This window comes from Toxorhynchites rutilus, chromosome 1 (assembly GCF_029784135.1).
Source record: "Toxorhynchites rutilus septentrionalis strain SRP chromosome 1, ASM2978413v1, whole genome shotgun sequence".
NCBI classification, from domain to species: Eukaryota; Metazoa; Arthropoda; class Insecta; order Diptera; family Culicidae; genus Toxorhynchites; species Toxorhynchites rutilus.
Window position 1 is genome coordinate 109,091,362 of NC_073744.1, and position 20,542 is coordinate 109,111,903.

At 39.4% G+C, this 20,542-nt stretch overlaps 2 protein-coding genes across 6 annotated transcripts in view; one reads left to right on the top strand and one right to left on the bottom strand.

Annotated features, from left to right (window-relative positions):
- LOC129764361 (inactive dipeptidyl peptidase 10) overlaps nt 1-14,350 on the bottom strand; it is a 33,040-nt gene extending 18,690 nt beyond the window's left edge. For 4 of the 5 annotated variants that reach the window (XR_008741126.1, XM_055763355.1, XM_055763363.1 and 1 more), the window contains exons 1-4: nt 13,842-14,350; nt 13,600-13,714; nt 10,907-11,005; nt 10,746-10,849 (exon numbers count right to left, since the gene is read on the bottom strand). Coding sequence is in view for 4 of the 5 variants with exons in the window: in XM_055763355.1 (XP_055619330.1) it covers nt 10,746-10,849; nt 10,907-11,005; nt 13,600-13,714; nt 13,842-13,904 (381 nt within the window). In the remaining variant the exon portion in view is untranslated. The remainder of the gene's footprint in view (nt 1-10,745; nt 10,850-10,906; nt 11,006-13,599; nt 13,715-13,841) is intronic. The other variant, XM_055763371.1, reaches the window with a different exon arrangement.
- Nucleotides 14,351-16,465: 2,115 nt separating this feature from the next.
- LOC129761303 (uncharacterized) lies at nt 16,466-17,227 on the top strand. The gene has a single exon (XM_055759022.1). The coding sequence runs from the start codon at nt 16,466-16,468 to the stop codon at nt 17,225-17,227; it is 762 nt and encodes a 253-aa protein (XP_055614997.1).
- The last annotated feature ends 3,315 nt before the right edge of the window (nt 17,228-20,542 follow it).

The following is a 20,542-nucleotide window of genomic DNA, read 5'->3' on the forward strand; positions in this document are numbered from 1 at the left end:
GCAAAAATTATTAGAAATGTACGAAAAGCCTCACAGTTGAATGCATGGGAATCAATGTACATCTCAACCAGCGATTCCCCACTTATGAATGAAGAAGATGCACCAATATCATCTCAACTCTTCCATCTGACGAAGCTGATAACTCAGCAAACTATATCTTCGACAAGTACTGATAACCGTATGAATATGTGTTAGTGCTCCATCGTAACCAGTCGGACACCGTCCAGTAGATGGGCAACATCGAGCCCGAAACCGGTCGACGAAAAAGGTAATTTTAACCATTTTAATGTTTGTAAGGATTATAAGTGCTGTGTCCTAGTTCCGTGTCGCGTCTCGCGAGTGAATAGTGATAAATATCCTTACGTTAGCACAACCAAAAATAAGTGAAATGGAGGCAACTACCTCAAAGTGCTTTCGCCTTTATGGCCGATTGGTTACGAAGAAGAAAGTTCTGTTAATGAGTATTCAATTCTTAACACGGTGCAAGAGAAGAGGTTTTATTCCCAACTTTATTCAAATTAAACCCTCAATAAGTAGTGCATCCAGTGAAAAGGCAGCCAAACGTGCCCGAGTACTTTGGCTAGCCGAAGAAATAAGGTGCAAACATAAAGCGCTGTCCATTGTCGAAGAACAGCTGTATTCATTGCACCTACAGCTGTTGAAGCAAGTTGTTTACCACAGTGCTGTAGAGTGTATTGTTCATCGGTGTGTAGAAGGGAACAACGATTGTTGGCAAACAGTGATGTGTAAAATAAGTCGCAATCTCCAGGGACGTGTAAGGAGAACGAAAGAAAGGCATCACAAAAAACTACAACATCTCGCTCTGACGCAGGCGCCACAGAAGGTAATACGATCTCCACAAAACATCGACAATTTTGTTATCAACCTTTCGTCCGCACAGTTCGCTAGAACTGAGCTGGATCTATTGAACAAGGGATTGAATTTTGCCATCTCCCCCTCGCGCCCCCCCATCGCCGACACAGTAAACAATATTGAAAGCGCAATACAGTACAACACTTTCACGTCGAAATCAGCTATACGGTACGACGTTGAGCAATTTTTATTAAAAACAGTACCCAAGACGGAAAGTGGGAAACAGACGAGCTTTGATACCTGGTGTGCAATACGACAGCTAAAAGCTCGCGATGTAGTTTATTCACGGGCAGATAAAGGGAATGCAGTTGTGATCATGGATAAACATGATTATGACTTACGGGTTCTTGACATGATTCGCTCCGGTCCGTATGAAGAGCATTGCTTCAAAAATGGGAAACCTAAAGATCCGCTTAATGCAATGACTGAAGAAGCTAATTCTGTTCGCCAAAAAGTCACACACTTGATGGGTGGGGATAAACTTGAACGAAAATTGAATGTACCCAATCCAAAAGTGGCATTGTTGTACTGCCTCCCAAAAATACATAAAAATCCAGTGGCGATGCGGCCGATTTCGTCTAACATCTGCACTCCAACTGAAAAAATGGCTGCTTGGTTGGTTGAAGAATTGAAAAAATATCCCATAACTCACGGTAAAAATGTCAACAATTCGTTTGAGTTGGTAGACCATTTGAAAGGCTTCGAGGTTAGGCGAGGGGAAATTCTGGTGTCGTTCGATGTTACAGCTCTTTTTCCGAACGTGCCAGTAACAGAGGCGGTAAATAGTTTGCGCAGACATCTGGAACGGAAACGCGTACCACCCAATCAGATCGACGCATATCTTTTGGTAACGAAAACCTGTATGAATCAGAACTTCTTTTCGTTCAGGGGAAAGTTCTACAAGCAAACGTTCGGTCTCAGTATGGGTAGCAAGCTATCGCCACTCTTAGCGGAGGTTTTCATGAAAGATTTTGAAACAGAGTTGGCGTAAGAAAAATTCTTCCCTCGAATGTGGAGACGCTATGTAGATGACATCTTCGCAGTTGTGAAAGAACGTTACTTGAAGCAGACGTTGGAGTTGTTGAATTCCCGACATAGGACGATTAAGTTTACCGTCGAAAAAGAAAAAGACGGTACACTTCCTTTTCTGGACCTGTACATTACCCGGAAGGAAGATAATCGGCTAAAGTTTGGGATATACCGTAAACCAACGTCTACGAATAGATATATAACTTCCGACTCTAATCACTTCGGCGCACAAAAACAAGCAGCCTTCCACTCCATGGTGTATCGTCTCCTCAACATACCAATGGAGAGAGATGATTACATAGCGGAGAAAAATAGAATCTACCATGCTGCAGAGCTGAATGGGTACAAGAGATGTTTTGTGGAGAAAATCCTTCGGAAACACGAGAAGAAGAAATGGAGAAAAAACAACACCACATTAGAGCCTGAGAAGGAACAACACAAAAGGATCAGCCTACCGTACTATCCCAAAATAACCAACACAGTCCAGTCTACACTCCGGAAACACGGATTTCATGTGGTGTACAAAAGTGAGAGCACCCTGAAAGACCTTTTGTGCAACCTGAAAGATAGAATTCCACCGGATGAAAAATCAGGGATCTATCAGATTCCCTGCAAAGACTGTACTAGTGTATACATCGGTCAAACTCGTCGGAAATTCAAAATCCGCCTACGTGAACATAAGAATGCGGTGGATAATGAACGAGCCAGCGAATCAAGTGTGGCAGCACATGCTTTAACTCAAGCCCACTGCGTAGACTGGGAGAAGGCAAAAATTATTAGAAATGTACGAAAAGCCTCACAGTTGAATGCATGGGAATCAATGTACATCTCAACCAGCGATTCCCCACTTATGAATGAAGAAGATGCACCAATATCATCTCAACTCTTCCATCTGACGAAGCTGATAACTCAGCAAACTATATCTTCGACAAGTACTGATAACCGTATGAATATGTGTTAGTGCTCCATCGTAACCAGTCGGACACCGTCCAGTAGATGGGCAACATCGAGCCCGAAACCGGTCGACGAAAAAGGTAATTTTAACCATTTTAATGTTTGTAAGGATTATAAGTGCTGTGTCCTAGTTCCGTGTCGCGTCTCGCGAGTGAATAGTGGTGCTGAGAGGTCTTCCTGCTATTGAGTTAGAGGATATTAAAAAGGATCTGGAACAATCACACAATATTCATTCGTTGGCTGTATATCGGATGACTCGGCATAAAACACCAGACAATGGGTATTCCAATGTCTTATATCTGATTCATATCAAGAAAGGATCAGCCAACATAACTCGCCTGAGAGAAATCAGTGAGATTTTCAACATCTCGGTACAATGGGACCGATACAAACCTCAACATCCGGATGTAATGCAATGTTCGAATTGCCTTGGTTTCGGACACGGAACAAGAAACTGTTACATGAAAACTCGTTGTGGCAAGTGTGCTGCTAACCACCTAACTAGCACTTGCAGCCTTCCAGAGGAAGAACCTCGCAAGTGCGTTAACTGTGACGAAAGTCACCAAGCCACCAGCCGTAGTTGTACAAAACGTGCGGATTTTAAACGCATCCGGAAGCAAGCTACTGATAAAACGCAGAATAGAAAGAAGGTTCCTTTTCTCAATTTTTATGAATGAATTATCGGAATTACTACCGCCAGGATGCCGCCTTTTCTACGCAGACGATGTCAAGATATACATAATAGTAAACAATATTGAAGATTGTCTTCTCTTGCAACAATGGATTGATACTTTTGAAGAATGGTGCTCCAAAAACTTATTAACTATAAGCATTTCGAAATGCAATGTAATATCGTTTCATCGGAAATTGAATCCGATTACCTACGACTACAACATCTCCAGCCAACCTCTTGTACGCGTTAATCATATACGTGACCTGGGAGTTATCCTTGATTCAGGACTCACGTTCCGCCTTCATTACGATGGAATCATCGCAAAAGCCAATAGACAATTAGGTTTCATTTTTAAAATAGCCAACGAATTTCGCGATCCTCATTGCCTTCGATCACTGTATTGTGCACTTGTACGCTCGATTTTAGATTCAAATGCTATCGTGTGGTGTCCATATCATAGCACCTGGATAAATAGATTCGAGTCAGTACAAAGAAAGTTCGTGAGATATGCTCTACGCAACCTTCCTTGGCGAGATCCCGTTAATTTACCACCGTATGAACATCGATGTAGGCTGCTTGGACTTGATACACTGGAACGTAGGAGATCTGTCGCTCAAGCTGTATTTGTTGCAAAAATTTTGTTGGGTGAAACCGATGCAGCGGAAATATTGTCACAATTCAACGTTTACGCACCGGAGAGAGTTCTAAGACGAAGAGACTTCCTACTACTTGATGCACGTAATGCAGGTTATGGACAACACGACCCAATCAGATTTATGGCGGCAAGGTTTAACGAAGTTTATGAGCATTTCGACTTCAATACTTCAGCGGCAATATTTCAGCGCAGACTGTTGAGCAGAAGATATTAACTCTACCGGTAACATGATTTTGTGAATAACGTTTCAAGCCAACAATGACTTAGTTCTAAGAATTTTTTATTTTGTTTATAGTTTGATTTTATTTTTTGATGTGCAATATGTTTTTATGTATGTTCTAGTTCAACTTAACCGTTTATTGTAAATTTATTGTTATTTTATTGTTTTTCAAACACGAAAAGATATGAGGTTTTTATGCCCTCATGAGTACGTTAACTCGAAAGGGCTTTTCCTCATCATGAAACATTTCATTAAGGCATCAAGCTAGATGGAAATAAATAAATAAATAAATAAACTTACTGACAAAGAGTTCCCTCCAATGGTTTCTCGTACGATTCCTGTTCTTCCTCCTCTTCCACTTCCTGCAGGTCGCTCCCAAACGGCCTCTTCTAGCGAAAAGCCAAAAAAGGAGCAACCGAGCTATAGTAATGTTGCAGCTATTGGTTTACCACCTACGCCAACACCATCACCTCATTCTCCTACTGAGGATCTTTATAGCATGCAAGAACTTGCAACCCTGTTTCTTGAACTAGATCGACAGACTAGAAGTACAAGGACAGGAACAAGTACAAGTCATGCTACATTTTTATTATAACCATGGATCGGTCATCTCTAAGGCTAATTAATTGGAATGCCTGCTCTCTTAAGAGTAAGCTCATCGAGTTCACTGACTTCCTGGTGACAAACAGCATCGACGTAGCTATCGTTACTGAGACGCATCTTAAACCGAATATTAATATTCGAGTCCCGTATTATCGTCTATTGAGAATGGATAGTGCTGGTTCTGGTGGAGGAGGTGTTGCCTTAGCCATCAGAAATAACATCAGATATCGACTTTTGCCGTGCCTGAAACTCAACATCATCGAAGCTATTGGGGCGGAAATCACAACATCGATTGGGCCTATTATCGTGATTGCGGTCTACTATCCCAAACAGACGTCGATCAGGGATGGCTCGGCGTTGCTTCTTAAAAACGATATCATCAAGCTAACACGAAAGCAGTCGAAATACGTCATCGGCTGTGACATTAATGCTCGACATCAGTCCTGGGGAAACCAAAGGAGGAATCAAAATGGAGTGAATCTAAATGATGATCTACAGTGTGGGCACTACAGGATTCTTAGTCCAGCAACCCCCACTCGCATTTCTTGTTCTGGAGTACATTCCATAATTGATTTCTTCATTACCAACATGGATCGCCACATCGGTGATCCTATTGCACTTAACGAGTTGAGTTCGGATCACTTCCCAGTGATGGTTGAATTGGGAGTGAATGTCGTAGTCAGGAGGCCACAATGTAGACGGGACTATCATCGTGCGAATTGGGTGGAATTCCAGCAGCTTATTGACAACAACATTGATCTCGATTAGCCTCTTGAATCTCCCGAAGATATCGAAGCAACAGTCAGCTCTATTCAAACTGCAGTTATTCAGGCTCGCCAAAACCACATCCCAGAAACGATTCAGGTGAGTGACTCTGTTCAAATTGATTCCATTACTAAACATTTGATTAGGCTTCGGAACCTCTATCGAAGGCAGTACCAACGTACTGGTATTCGAGAGAGGAAACGACAGTATAATCAGTTAACCAAGGTTATCCAGGCCAGAATGATTGATCTCCGTAACAAAAAATTCGCAAGAGATACTAGTAAACTTCCGAATAACTCCAAGCCATTTTGGAGGCTCGCTAAAATTCTCAAGACCAAGTCTAATCCTATTCCTCCTCTTCTTCAACCTGACAATTCAGAACGATTGATAACACCTGCCGAAAAGGCTAATGCAATTGGCAACCATTTCGCTAGTTCACCCAATCTTGGCCAGAACATTACAAGTTCATTTGAAGCTTCGGTGAATGATACTGTAAGGGCTATTGAAAATATCCATTCTGTACCTCAAGAGAATGAAATCATCTCGACTGCAGAGGTTATATCGGTTATACGCTCGTTGAAGAATATGAAGGCCCTCGGCTTCGACAGTATATTTGACATTGAGTTGAAACATCTTAGTAACAACTTATGTGAAATTATGACTTCTGTCTTCAACATATTTCTATCACTTGGCTACTTCCCCTCGAGTTGGAAGATGGCAAAAGTGATCCCGATACTAAAACCCGGAAAAGATCCTTCTTCTTCAAAGAGCTATCGACCAATTAGCCTTCTCCCAGCATTCTCGAAAGTATTCGAAAAAATTATATTAACGCGCATTATTGCTTTTGCAGATGAGCACAATATATTTTTGGATGAGCAGTTTGGATTCCGAAAAGGTCACTCTACAATTCACCAGCTTCGTCGAGTATACAATACAATCAGACGAAACAAGTCAGTTTCAAAATCATCTGCCATGGCACTTCTTGATGTTGAAAAAGCATTTGATAATGTTTGGCATAATGGTCTCATTTACAAGCTTCAGAACATTGGTTTTCTTACATACTTGATAAAAATTATCAAAAATTATCTTTCTGATAGAGCGTTCAATGTTTCTATAAACAATATTTCATCAGAGAAATTCATTGTGAATGCAGGTGTTCCTCAAGGATCCATCTTGGGACCAATTCTTTTCAATATCTACACATCAGATATTCCCGCACTCCCATCTGATGGGAAACTGTCATTATTTGCAGATGACACTGCCATCATTTACAAGGGCAGAAGTATCACAGAACTAAGATCTAAACTTCAAAAAGGATTAGACGCTTTGTCTGGATATTTCAATAATTGGAAAATATGCATAAATGCAGCAAATTCACAAGTCATATTGTTTCCCCACAAGAACACTCCAAAGCTTGTTCCTCCTCAAAATATGACAGTCAGTCTTAATGGCAATAGTATTGAATGGTCTTCAGAAGTAGTGTATCTGGGTCTAACTTTCGATCGAAAGCTTACCTTCAGAGCACACGTTGACAAAACAGACACAAGATGCAACATTTTAATCAGGTCATTGTATCCCCTGATCAATAGATACTCTCGATTATCTCTAACGAATAAACTTGCAGTATACAAACAAATAATATTTCCAGTTATCGCATATGCGATACCCGTTTGGGAGTGCTGTGCTCCATCTTCTTCTTCTTCAATGGCACTAACGTTCCTAGAGGAACTTCGCCGTCTCAACGTAGTATTACTTGCGTCATTTTTATTAGTACTTAGTTGAGATTTCTATGCCAAATAACACGCCTTGAATGCATTCTGAGTGGCAAGCTCTAGAATACGCGTGATCACAATGCAAGTCGGAGGAAATTTCTTTGACGAAAAATTCCCCCGACCAGAACGGGAATCGAACCCGAACACCCGGCATGTTAGTTATGATGCTAACCACTCGGCCACGGGTGCACAACACACAAATTAAAGTAACTGTGCTCCAACACACAAATTAAAACTTCAACGCATACAAAACAAAATTCTTCGTATGATTCTAAACTCTCCACCCAGAACGTGAAATTCGGAGATACATCAGCTGGCCGGGATTAACCCCTTGGATGAAATTATCAATAGTAATTGTATGAAATTTGAACAGAGTTGCGCTCTCTCAATACACGGAATAATACAAAATCTGTATGATTATGCTACCTGACAGTTTTAGCTTTGGGATTAGGGTAGATATATTTATTTCCAGTTAGATAAGTAGTTTAAGTTGGGACAATGTAAATAATTTGGGGAGGGTATCTTATAAGTTAGATTTAGGTATAAAAAAAAAGGTAACAAAAAACTAAAAAAGTTTAGGCTTGATTTTACAATAGGAATATGAAACAAACGGATAATGTGTATGATGAAAATCTTTACAGAACTTGACATTGCAATTTAAAGATGTAGAACCCTGGGTTGATCACTTGAAATGTAGTATTATATTATAATGTAAACCAAATTGAGAAATAAAAAGAACCGGACGCTATCTTGAGATTGGTTTTCGGCATAGCAGATATCGATTCATTTGCGTGCGATGTATGCGGAGCAATACCGCAAAAGGAAAAGACAGGAGTTTCTAGGGGATGTGGAGCAGGAGAGCCAAATCGCTTATCGAAGTGTGTTAAAAGCGGTGGAAGTATCGCGCCGGACGAAGAAGATGCTATCGCCCTCGATTTGATTGAGTTTTTAAACGATTTTATTTAGATGTAACATGTGTGTATGTTCGTATGTAACATGTTTGTCTATAGCACTGTATCACATTAATAGAATTTTGACTCCCTTCCTGTTGACCGATTGATCTTCAATTCGGAACACATTTTTATCTCTGCAGTCATTACAAAACTGCGTATTTTATGATCTTGAAAATCCAAGATGGCGGCCGCTACAAAATCGTGAAGTACATATTTTCTCAAAAGCCCATCATTATGTGTATCAAATGAAAGGGATTGACTAGTAGAACACAGTTATTTATGAAAAATGCAAATCTAAAATGGCCGCCACCACTAAACGGCGACATACATATTTTTTCGCAACCCCATCAGAATGGATATCAAATGAGGGAGCTTGACTATTTATTGACCATTTATAGCTATTTATGGAAAATTCAAATCCAAGATGGCTGCAGTAACAAAATAGTCAACTACTTTCATAAACTTTTAAATTTAATTCAACTTGACCTGTTTGTATGTCTGTAGGGTTTTTCAATTTTTCACCATCCCTTTTGAATAATTGATCTGAAATCAGACACATCTTTATCTCTGCTGTCATCATAATAGTGCGTATTCCATTATCTTGAAAATCCAATTTGGCCGCCGCTGTAAAATTACCTTGGTATGGACCTACGTCTCTCCGGTTATGTCCCCGACATTACCCACCCGTCTTTTTGCAATATGAACTAAATTTCTATTTAGTTTCTGTACAAAAGTATTCTACAAAGAAATGTTTTACGAAGAACTATGATCTTCTCTCCCAATCCATTTCTTTTCTGCCATCGAATTGAATGGAGGTTTATAAGCCGGTGTCCGGGGGTCCATTTAGTTGTAATTGCGAAGTAACAGGGAAGTGGTCTCGTTCGATCACTCACTCGCCTAAACACTAGTGGCTTATAAAAAAGGCGCCCTCTCGGAAACCCATCATGAACGATGTTTGATGTTGTTGGAAGCGGACACGGTTTGCTGAGGAGCGTCGAACGACAACGAAGTGTCTCTATCAAAGCAGGCTAAAAAGGAGTTTTGAGTAGAGTTATTTTCCACAAGGGCCCTTCTCGGGGATAGAGACAAATGAATGAAAAGCAGCTTAAAGTCTCTATAATCAAACAAGGGAGGAAGGAAATCCATTTAGTTGTAATTGCGAAGTGACAGGGAAATAATCTCGCTCGCTCACTCGCTCGCCTAAACACTTTGATATTCTCTCTCAATCTCATTTCTTTTCTGCCACCGGACTGCACGAAGTGTCGATGATAATTCGATATAGATTTATAAATGGTTCCATTGGCTATGGATTCGATAACAGGGAATACGAAATGAATCATATGGATTAGAGAATATTTCACCATATCAAGCAGTTATTATATTATTATAACTCATTATGTACACGAATGCCGTAATCGTTCGATGATTCAAATTGTTTAGAAGGAGGAAAGAGGCCCGTTTGTGCCATTTAAGAAGAAGAACAATGAGGAAGAAGGAGGGGGAGGTTATGATTTGAGCTTGGTATTTCAGAGGAGGAATCATTTACTCTATTGAACGTTAAAAATTCCTTCCTGGCTGGATAAAGTGGTTTGTGCTTCATTTGTATGGCAGCCTCCCCTTAGACAAGAGGAAGGAGTGTCGAACCACCTTAGAAACATTTCTCCCCTCCTGAAACCTCCACATGCCAGATTTTGTTCCATTTCCTTGATTAGGGGCGACAAAAATTTGTATTCCATTTGAATGACAGTCCCCGCTTTGAGAGAAGGGAGAAGTGATAAATCGCCATAGAAGCATTTCGTGTCCCCTAAAATCTTCACATGTCGAATTTGGCTCCATTTGCTCAATTAATTCTAGAGTTATGCAGAAATTTGTGCTTCATTTGTATAGCAGAACGCTCCAGAGACAGACAGACAAACAGAACTCCATTTTTATATATTTATATAGAATAAATGTCAACGATTGTTACATACATTTTTACAACGACAGGAGCATCGTAATAGTATTGGTTTGTAATTTCGAGAATTACTGATTCAAGGATATAATAGCCATAGCTAAAAGTATGTTTTTGAAATATCATCTTTTTTTTTTTGAAATTATCCTCAGTGTGACACAATATAATATTCATTTTTCTGATGATATACGAGTGTTCAGAACACATTGTCAAGATTTATAACATACTTCCATCCAATGCAATGCAAATTCATGAAACTTAAAAACCATTTAAATTGATATTCATAATGTTACTTACAAAGGTGGAATTATTCATGAACACCTTAATATTTATGTTCTGTGCATCGTTGAGAAACAGCGAAGATAACCCTCCATCAGTGTTGACGAACACGAATTCTTGCTCTGAAATGTTGAAAAAAAAACAATATCACCCGTTTTAACAGGAATCAATAAACTTACTATTCAACCAGGTTCCATTGTTCTCCCTCCATTGATATTGATCACTCTGGACATCGTATAAATGTATTCGTCTTCCATTGAGTCGATTAGATTCGATTTCTGAAATTAACATACAATTTAATAATTACACTATATTTCAATCGTGCAAACATCATAATTGATCAAAATACTAACGCTTGAAAAGTATTCAGAATTGAAACCAGGAAATCTGGTTTTCGATCTACACGGACGGTTAACCCCTTTCCGTACGATTTAATTTTCAAAAGACCGGACCAAATGCAAACGATTCAATGGGTCACGCATCGATTGATTTCACTACTCTGCTGAGAGTCTTAGCGCCTTGTGATATGCAAGCGCACCACGAGAGAGACTCGATGTTGTACGTTTTGGCACAATCACATCACATCGAGTGAGACTCGATGTTGTACGTGAGAAGGTTAAAACCGTTAACTGTTGCCTTTTCAAGCGTTTGTTTATTTCTTTTTTTATATAAATGTTATTAATAAACAGCTGAGTGCATAACATGGTTAAGTGAAATTAACGATTGTGTCACGTTTACCTGAAACCCACTCACCCGAACATCCACCCGAATTTCACTTACCCGATTGCGACAGTTACCCGAACACAGGATTTGCTTGCGAGAGGCCGCCGCTTCCAACGGCGGGTCGGCGGCCGACTCGGATTGCGTCACCTCGGCGGCTTGGTGCCACCTCATTTCCTTATCCTGGTTTAATGGGGATTTCGCCTCCATTACATTGATCTCAAAATAAATTTCATCAAGAAATAATAAATTCATGATAAAAACTGCACTGCGATGGTAAAACGTAAGTACCATTTTTTTCTTATCTATTCATTTAATTTTTTCATTTATTTTTGACATAGAAATACTCTTTCGTTAAGGGTGCCAAATCGGGAAACAGATCACGTTTTCATGAAATAAAATTTTGGCGATTTACATACCAAACGAATCGGAAATTCCCTAAGATTTGTTTGATATGCTATATATTATAATCCCATAGTATGTATATGGTTTCAATTATTGAAAATTGGAAGCATACCCATTTCCTCATACATTTGTTCTGTCCATTTGTGTGCTTTCCCGAACAGAGCTGTCAATAACGAGCAACTTATCGACGAGCAACGAAGGGGAAATCGTGATATGTAAAGTCTCTGTGAACAAAGGAAAAGAAGAAGAACGAAGGGGAATATTTGCCTAGAGTATAAATAGTGGATCTCGCTGAGGCAAATTTTCATTCTTCGTGAGGAAATCGACTGAACAATATCGTTGCTGGGCGAGTTGGGCGGCGAGGAATCGAATGACTTTCTCAAGGCAATGGGGGTGGAGGAGTGATATTATGGATAAAGTAAAGTTTTCCTAGGCTCTTTTCGAAGGTTACAGATGAATGTACTGAAGAAGTTTGAAGTATCAAGTAAGGAAGGAAGGCAAACTTTCAGTATCGTTCTGTATTCAAAGCAATGAATATCGCTTGTTCTTCCTTGTTTTGCGTCATCACATGTCTTCGTTTCGGATTGAGCTGTGAACGCGACCAAATTACTCGCTCGCTGATGAAATTGCATTAAAGTTCTGAGAAATTGTGCTCATTTCTGAATGATCTCTTGGCCTTGGCCTTAAAGATAAATACGGAAAGGAAAGAAGACGGCATGTCAATTGTGCCTACTCTAATTTCCGAAAATGACACAGCGAAGTCTTCAACATCTTTTTCGGATTTACTCATTACAATTTCTCATTTTAATTCGTAACTTCGTAACATGAGATTCGACCAAACTCATAATCTGATTTGTCGGAATTTTTCATTCTTCATTCCGGTAAACATATTATTCGGGTATATGTTGCATTCGGGTATTTGTTACACTTGGGTGAATGTCATTTGGGTATGTATTGCATTCGGGTAAATGTGCTCCGGGTAAACGTGTTTCGGGTGAATGACTTTGATGATACAATCTTATATATATATATATATATATATATATATATATATATATATATATATATATATATATATATATATATAAGATTGTATCATCAAAGTTGATGAAAGCATTACGCCAAAAATGTTTGGGTTGACGGGCATGAATTGCATTAACAGGTCCGACACTGCTTCATTCTTCTCTAGTCCCTATGAATGGGGATAACTCTCATGACATTGACATTGAAATAGTTTTGTTTTTGGGGGTAAGAACAATATAGTCCAACCGTAAATTTTAAGTTACCGAAACACACAATTATTTTTACATTTTCCGAAACCGTACAATAGTTTTTGTTATTTATAGATCTCCATGTTTCCAATATCTCTATATTCTGAACTATGTGATTCCTTCAACAATATACGACATTATGAGAAAAATAGTGCTGTTGACTCTAATTATCATCAAATCAATCTTTGCGACACACAAAGTGGTGGGATATGAAAAGGAATAAGAATGATTAACCTAGGATAACAATTCATTGAACATTGAACATTATCACATTGAACAATTATATTTGTGTAGAGGTTAACAGTATGCAATAAAATGTTTATAAAGTGTCACTAATTTTTATCTCTCACATTTCTGCACTCAGCTGGAATGAATATTATGTACACATTGAGAAAAAAAGATTTTGAAAATTAGAAGGAAAAAGCAAACATTCACATTTATAGTATACATACGAAGAAATTAGAATAAAAATGCACCTGGTGAAAGAAGCAGAATAGAAAATACAATAAGACCCAAAACTGCGGCTATTACTAAAAGAGCTATAAAAATTCCTCTCCAATTTCTTTTTTCGGAAGAAGAAACAGTTAGCTCCTATATGAAAAAAAGACATGAAAGTAGATTTTCGTTATATCACTTGTCTCATGTATGTTTATAGAATATGTAGAAATGCATCTGGTGTATTGTCAATAGAAGATAGAATCTTTCAAGACGGGTTTACCTCAAACTGTGAGTCCTTTTTATTTCTAACACTTGCATGTCCTGTGCTTTGAACAGTATTCATCACTACACGATTTCAATACAAGAACGATTATTCATCAATCTTTCTCACTGTGCTCGAATCAACTTTAGTTTTATCACACCACTGCCCTCGAAATTCTGAATATCATATTCACTACTTTAATTCCCCTGCCATTTCATTGAGAAGTCAAATAATTAACCTTTTTCTTATTCTGAAGGTGTTTCATCACAAAGACCACTCAACTATATTCAAAGAAAATGCACGGACACTTTCTCGATAACAGGTACCATTCTTCTACATTTCCGAGGAACATTGGTAGTAAACATTATTTCGAAATTGTTTCCTACAATAAGGAGAAATCATTTTCCATATTCGATTTATTTCGAACTCATTTTCTTTAATAAGAGAAAATACGAAATCTGTGTGAAACAAAACGCTGTGTGGTAGAGAGCGTGTAAATCTATGAAACATATAGAAACAACGACAGACTCACTGCGCTGCTATCACGGAAAAATTGTCATGCGTGATAAGGCGCCTCCAACCACCCTTTTCTCTCGGGCAGGGTCGAATTTATCTTCACTCGAATGATATCGATATTGAACGTCACAACTATCGTGAAAAACGAATCTAACGAAAATAGCATTAACTGAACCACCCTAGCTCCTCATTTTTGAGCCTCAGTTGAGCTGAAGGCTTTTTTTGTCTGTTTACTCGAAGATCTAATCATCAAGTTGCGATAAATAAATACCATCTTGATTAATATTTGACAGCGTCCTTGATTATATCGATCATCCACCTAACATGTTTTGCAACATAAGAAGATGTAACATTTTGTTCAAAAAGGAAACGAGGGTTGTGCTCGTACCCCTGTGATTTAAATTATAACCAGTCGTTTTCTGAACATCTTTTTTGAAAAAAAGCTCTCACCAGATCGATGCTTGCCTGCGGACTAACTCAAGTGAATTTTTTTGATTTTACCTTCATCAGCGAACCAGACACTGTTAGCCTTTTTGAGCCTACATAATTGACCATCATCACGAACCGTTCATCATGAAACTGGATGCTCAATGCAACTCAATGGTCACGTTCGATTGCGAATCTTCTCCTGAATTTCTGGCTTTGTGGCTACGTCGCAGTGAACAACTACTTGTCGATCATCGACTGGCCACAAATTTTGGCCGGAGACTTTGTAGACGCATTTCTATGCCAAGTGCGTTTCTATGACTAATTATATGATATTGTGTTACTTTTAAAAGGTATTCAACTGTAATAAAAGTACCTAGAGTTTTGATGGCGATCGCTGTTCCTTTGTCTTACTTTTTGATGTTCTTCGTTCTTCTCCAAAAAATTTGGCGAATGGTAATTCAATGGGACGAAAAAATCACTGGTCAATTATTCGAAGGATAGCGAATAGAATTAGCGATCGCAATTGTAAGTTTTAAGTCGAGAACGTTGGAATGCGAAAGAGTTTAAGAGCTCAAACCAATATAACACTCCAATACTCGCGCATAGGTCTGTGAGACCGAGAAATCAATAATTCGTTCATTTCTCAGAAAACATCAACACTACGACTTTGCGAGTCGTAGGGGATTTCTATCACTTTTTTACCATTTTCAGTTCGAGACACCGACGCGAGTATAGGAATAATTTTTATTTTTTTGTCACCGGATTGAACACATCCATATATTATTCGTCGTTAGATTCATACGTGCAAAAGTAAAATATAAATGTTCGACTTAGTTGTTCACTAAATACAATGGTCACAAATATACACACTTGTGAAAGAATTGCACTTGCGGGAGACTTGTAAACTGTAAACTATAAACTAATCGGTGGCTTATGGTTATTTTTTATAGTTACAGTTTCGGGGATGGTTATTTTACAGCTGAAAAATATCGACGTGAAAACAAGTCGCAGGAAGTTCCTAGAAATCCTTTTATATCATCTTTTATGTCCATCAAAAAACAGGCATTAAGTTTTTGTTAACCAAGAACACAGAAACATAAAATATTAGAAATATGAAAACTTGAAATTCCAGAACCTTTATCATCTGGTGACTATCTAACAGTTCTGCTGAAAAATTTATAACGTTACACAGTAAAACAATTTTTTTTTGCAACATTTAATTTTATCATTCAACATAATTTCCTTCGAGGGCGATACAGCGATTATAGCTATCTTGCAACTTGATACCATTTTTATAGTACTCTTTCGGGTTTTCCTCAAAATAGGCCCCAGATTCGGTAATCACTTCATCATCGGTCTTAAATTTCTTGCCAGCGAGTATTCTCTTCAGGTCTACAAACAGAAAATAGTCGCTGGGGGCCAGATCTAGAGAATACGGTGGATGCGGAAGCAATTCGAAGCCCAATTCATGCAGTTTTGCCATTTCATTGATTTGTGATTTTTCCATTTTTTCACAATAACAAAAGTTGCTTCACTCTCAACTCATGAACCAATCAACCGATTGCTGAAAGATGGTATTTTGTGATACTCAAGTAGATTTTTGAAGGAGGTGCCATCTAGACGTCAACGTTATGATCTTTTCAGCCGAACTGTTACATACATACACACTGCTACATACTTCACTTAATTTTGGCTAAATGGCTGCTTGGTTGGTTGAAGAATTGAAAAAATATCCCATAACTCACGGTAAAAATGTCAACAATTCGTTTGAGTTGGTAGACCATTTGAAAGGATTCGAGGTTAGGCGAGGGGAAATTCTGGTGTCGTTCAATGTTACAGCTCTTTTTCCGAACGTGCCAGTAACAGAGGCGGTAGAAAGTTTGCGCAAACATATGGAACGGAAACGCGTACCACCCAATCAGATCGGAGCATATCTTTTGGTAACGAAAACCTGTATGAATCAGAACTTCTTTTCGTTCAGGGGAAAATTCTACAAGCAAACGTTTGGTCTCAGTATGGGTAGCAAGCTACCGCCACTCCTGGCGGAGGTTTTCATGAAAGATTTTGAAACAGAGTTGGCGAAAGAAAAATTCTTCCCTCGAATGTGGAGACGCTATGTAGATGACATCTTCGCAGTTGTGAAAGAACGCTACTTGAAGCAGACGTTGGAGTTGTTGAATTCCCGACATAGGACGATTAAGTTTACCGTCGAAAAAGAAAAAGACGGTACACTTCCTTTTCTGGACCTGTACATCACCCGGAAGGAAGATAATCGACTAAAGTTTGGGATATACCGTAAACCAACGTCTACGGATAGATATATAACTTCCGACTCTAATCACTTCGGCGCACAAAAACAAGCAGCCTTCCACTCCATGGTGTATCGTCTCCTCAACATACCAATGGAGAGAGATGATTACATAGCGGAAAAAATAGAATCTACCATGCTGCAGAGCTGAATGGGTACGAGAGATGTTTTGTGGAGAAAATCCTTCGGAAACACGAGAGGAAGAAATGGAGAAAAAAGACAGGTGGGTAATGTCGGGGACATAACCGGAGTGACGTAGGACTATACAAGGGGGACAGCTTTTGTTAAATATATATTTTAAATATATTGTTTTATTTTGTTCTCCTACGTGAATATCTACCTATCTACCTGAAATATGGATTAGTTTACTGTTTACTCTTTATGAGCATGTTGGGAGTTCTGAAAAGAACCTTTGATGTTGTGTTTTTGGGTTTTTTTACAAACTTTCTCATTTTTTTTCTCAAGTTGATTCTTGATTTTTTTCTGAAGGTTTTGTACTTATTAAATGTTCAACGCCGGACATCTTTCGGCGTATGCACATATCGTACAATCAAAATGATGGCTGTGATAGGGAATGCATAGGTGGTCATCAGCTCATTTCCTATCATATAATTCACTATTGAGCACATTACCGTCCCTTAAACTGTGGTTTCGGAGACGAATGAATTGTAAGATTTGAATCTCCGCAAACAAAGTAAATAAAAATGAAAAAGAACTGAGGTTTTGGAGACGAACCGTACGATCTGTCGAGAAATAGACGAGCTATAAGCGTTCTGAAAAAACCAACAGTAAATACAGGGACGGATGACCTTCGGATTAAAGTCCTTTAAAATAAGAACAAAGCAGCAGGAAATGCATAGCTCATCATATTGCTTCTTAGTTATGTTTCTATACAATGCAGATGTAACGTCAGTCAATTTTCAACATCAGTTATCAACATCACTTATCAACCAAAGAAAGCAGTTCTTGCTACCGATAAAATTCGTTAATGCCATCATGCATACAATGTGTTGTAATTTGAAGCCACTTTCAATTCGGAAACCATGCATAGGTTTGTGAAAACTGAATGATCAATTTAAAAGTCCCCAGCCACCAATAAGTTCGAAAACAGGCATAAACAAAATAATTCAGTTCATATTATGTCACTTTAGAATGCATTGATATTGTGAATAACTTTTAATAACTCTTCTTTGAATGGTTTAATGGCCCTGAAAAGCGCCGTGTTTTACGGTGGCTGATTTTGCCACCAAAGCAGTATGTATAAACAAACTTTTTCCTTCTTCTACCTGCTGCCGTTTTGCGATTGCGTTTGCCACTCGCTGAAACTAGTTGTTGCCACCGAACCGAATGTGGTATGTTCTTATTGTCGTGAACAGCTTTGCAAGCCAACTCGAGCACTCCGGCGGCCGAAACTCTATAACCGCTGTTAGGTATACTGGTGCTTCGGCACCAATCCGTTCGGCCTAGTTACCCTTGCGGAGCAATCAGTGAATGCGACCAACAGGGAACTGCAAACCTGCATGGTTCGAGTGGGACTTTGCCTTTCACTTAACTTGTCCTCCTTTGCCGCGTCCACACGTCCACGTTGCTGCTTGTGTTGCTTTGTTGATTTGATGCGATGCGATGTGAAACGATGTCATACAACCACACTGATTTACGGTTTGAAATAGAATGATATATTTTTCAGCGGGTCTGCGCGTTTTGTACTTTAGCGGTACACGCTCACAGGATAGAGACAAATCGGCAGACTCAGCCAAAGGGGCGAGTCTAACGAGACGAACGAATGAGCGTTAAAAGGCAGCGATGGCAAAAAAAAAAAATATCATACTGATTTTAACCTCCGACCGAGAAGGTCGCTTTTATTTTCAGCTTAGCAGTTGGACGTTTTGGACAAGCGGACTAGGACGTCCCCCCCCGGCGTTTTCGAAAGGAGCGATTTCATCGGTTTTAGTGTGGCAGCAGAAAAAGAAGCAGGAAACAACAGTTCGTTTCGACCGTGAGGAACGGGCGCCTACCGGTGAACCGGAAAAGCGCGCGCTTTTGCGGCGTCACTGACGCCACGCCCCCTTTTTCTTTTCTGGCAGTGTTGCCAATTTTAAAAGTAGTGCTTAGTGTTTACAAAATAAAATAAAATTTAAAAAGAAGACGCACGCGTACGGACTGTGAAGTGACAAGAGGGAATAATTCCAAAAGTTTACCCGCGATATTGGTGGTTTTTCAAGTGCTCTTGTATAAAAAGTAGTATCTTCTGGGAACATATCCCCAAGTGTCAAGCCCTCACAAGAATAACTCAGTGCTTTAGTGCAAAGTGAAACCCACTTGTCGGCTATACCTAGGGTGTAGCCGACAACAAAATGGCTTCCAGTAGCTCCGGGCCTCCTCAAGGCCGGGCTACAAACCTGTACGAAGGGAAACCTACCCAACGTACCTCCCCAAAGTGGGCCGACCCACTCAACGGCAATTTGCAGATTCTGCTCCTTCGTGCAACAGGAGAGAACGTGATCCCTTCCAATCCGTTCATAGTTAGTAAAACTATCTCCAACGTTGCGGGGGATAAATTTAACAGCGCGAGACCACAACGAGACGAAAAAAAGAGGACGCAGTATATTCTTACAACCAAGGACAAGGATATTATTGGTAAGCTCCTTTCAATAACTAAATTGATAGATGAAACCCCTGTTGAAGTTATCTTTCACCCAACATTAAATCAACGCAAATGCGTTGTCACTTGCCGTGATGTCATTGACATCAAAGAATCCGTACTGGTTACTGAGCTTTCCGATCAAGGTGTGATCGATGTCAAGCGTATTACCAGGAAGGATAACAACATTGTTGTCCCAACGGCAACCTTAATTTTGACCATTCGTGGAACGGTTGTTCCCGATTTCATTTATTTCGGGTTCATCCGAGTCGGGACTAGAAACTTCTACCCTAATCCCATGCAGTGCTACAAATGCTATAAATTTGGGCATACGACCAAGCGATGCAAGCGCGAAAATCCGCTTTGCAGAAACTGCGGCCAAGAACATCTGGAACAAAAAACAGAAGCAAACATAGTTTGCAATGCTTCAGCTTTTTGTGTCAACTGCCAAGGAAACCACTCCTCTTCCAGTAGGAATTGTCCCGTATGGCAAAATGAAAATAAAATTACCAGAATCCGAATCGATAATGGAATTTCACACAAAGAGGCAAAGGAACAGTTTCAACTACAAAACAATGGCTCTTCATTCGCAAGTGTTCTGCAAAACAGACTCACCAACTTGCAAAAGCCAGCACCCACATGTAACTGCAAATGTAACTGCGCCTCGGCCGTTTCGGCCACTTCTAGTCGCGAAAGCACCCCCCCAAATGACACTACATTCGATACAACCATGACAGATTCAACAACTGGTAGTTCATCAACTGAATCCGAAAGCGAATCAGTCATTTCTATGGATACGTCTGATGTTCCAAACAAAAACAAAAA

Excerpts from the sequence above, each read along its gene's own strand:
- LOC129761303 (XM_055759022.1), top strand. The coding sequence starts at position 16,466 with ATGGCTGCTTGGTTGGTTGAAGAATTGAAAAAATATCCCATAACTCAC.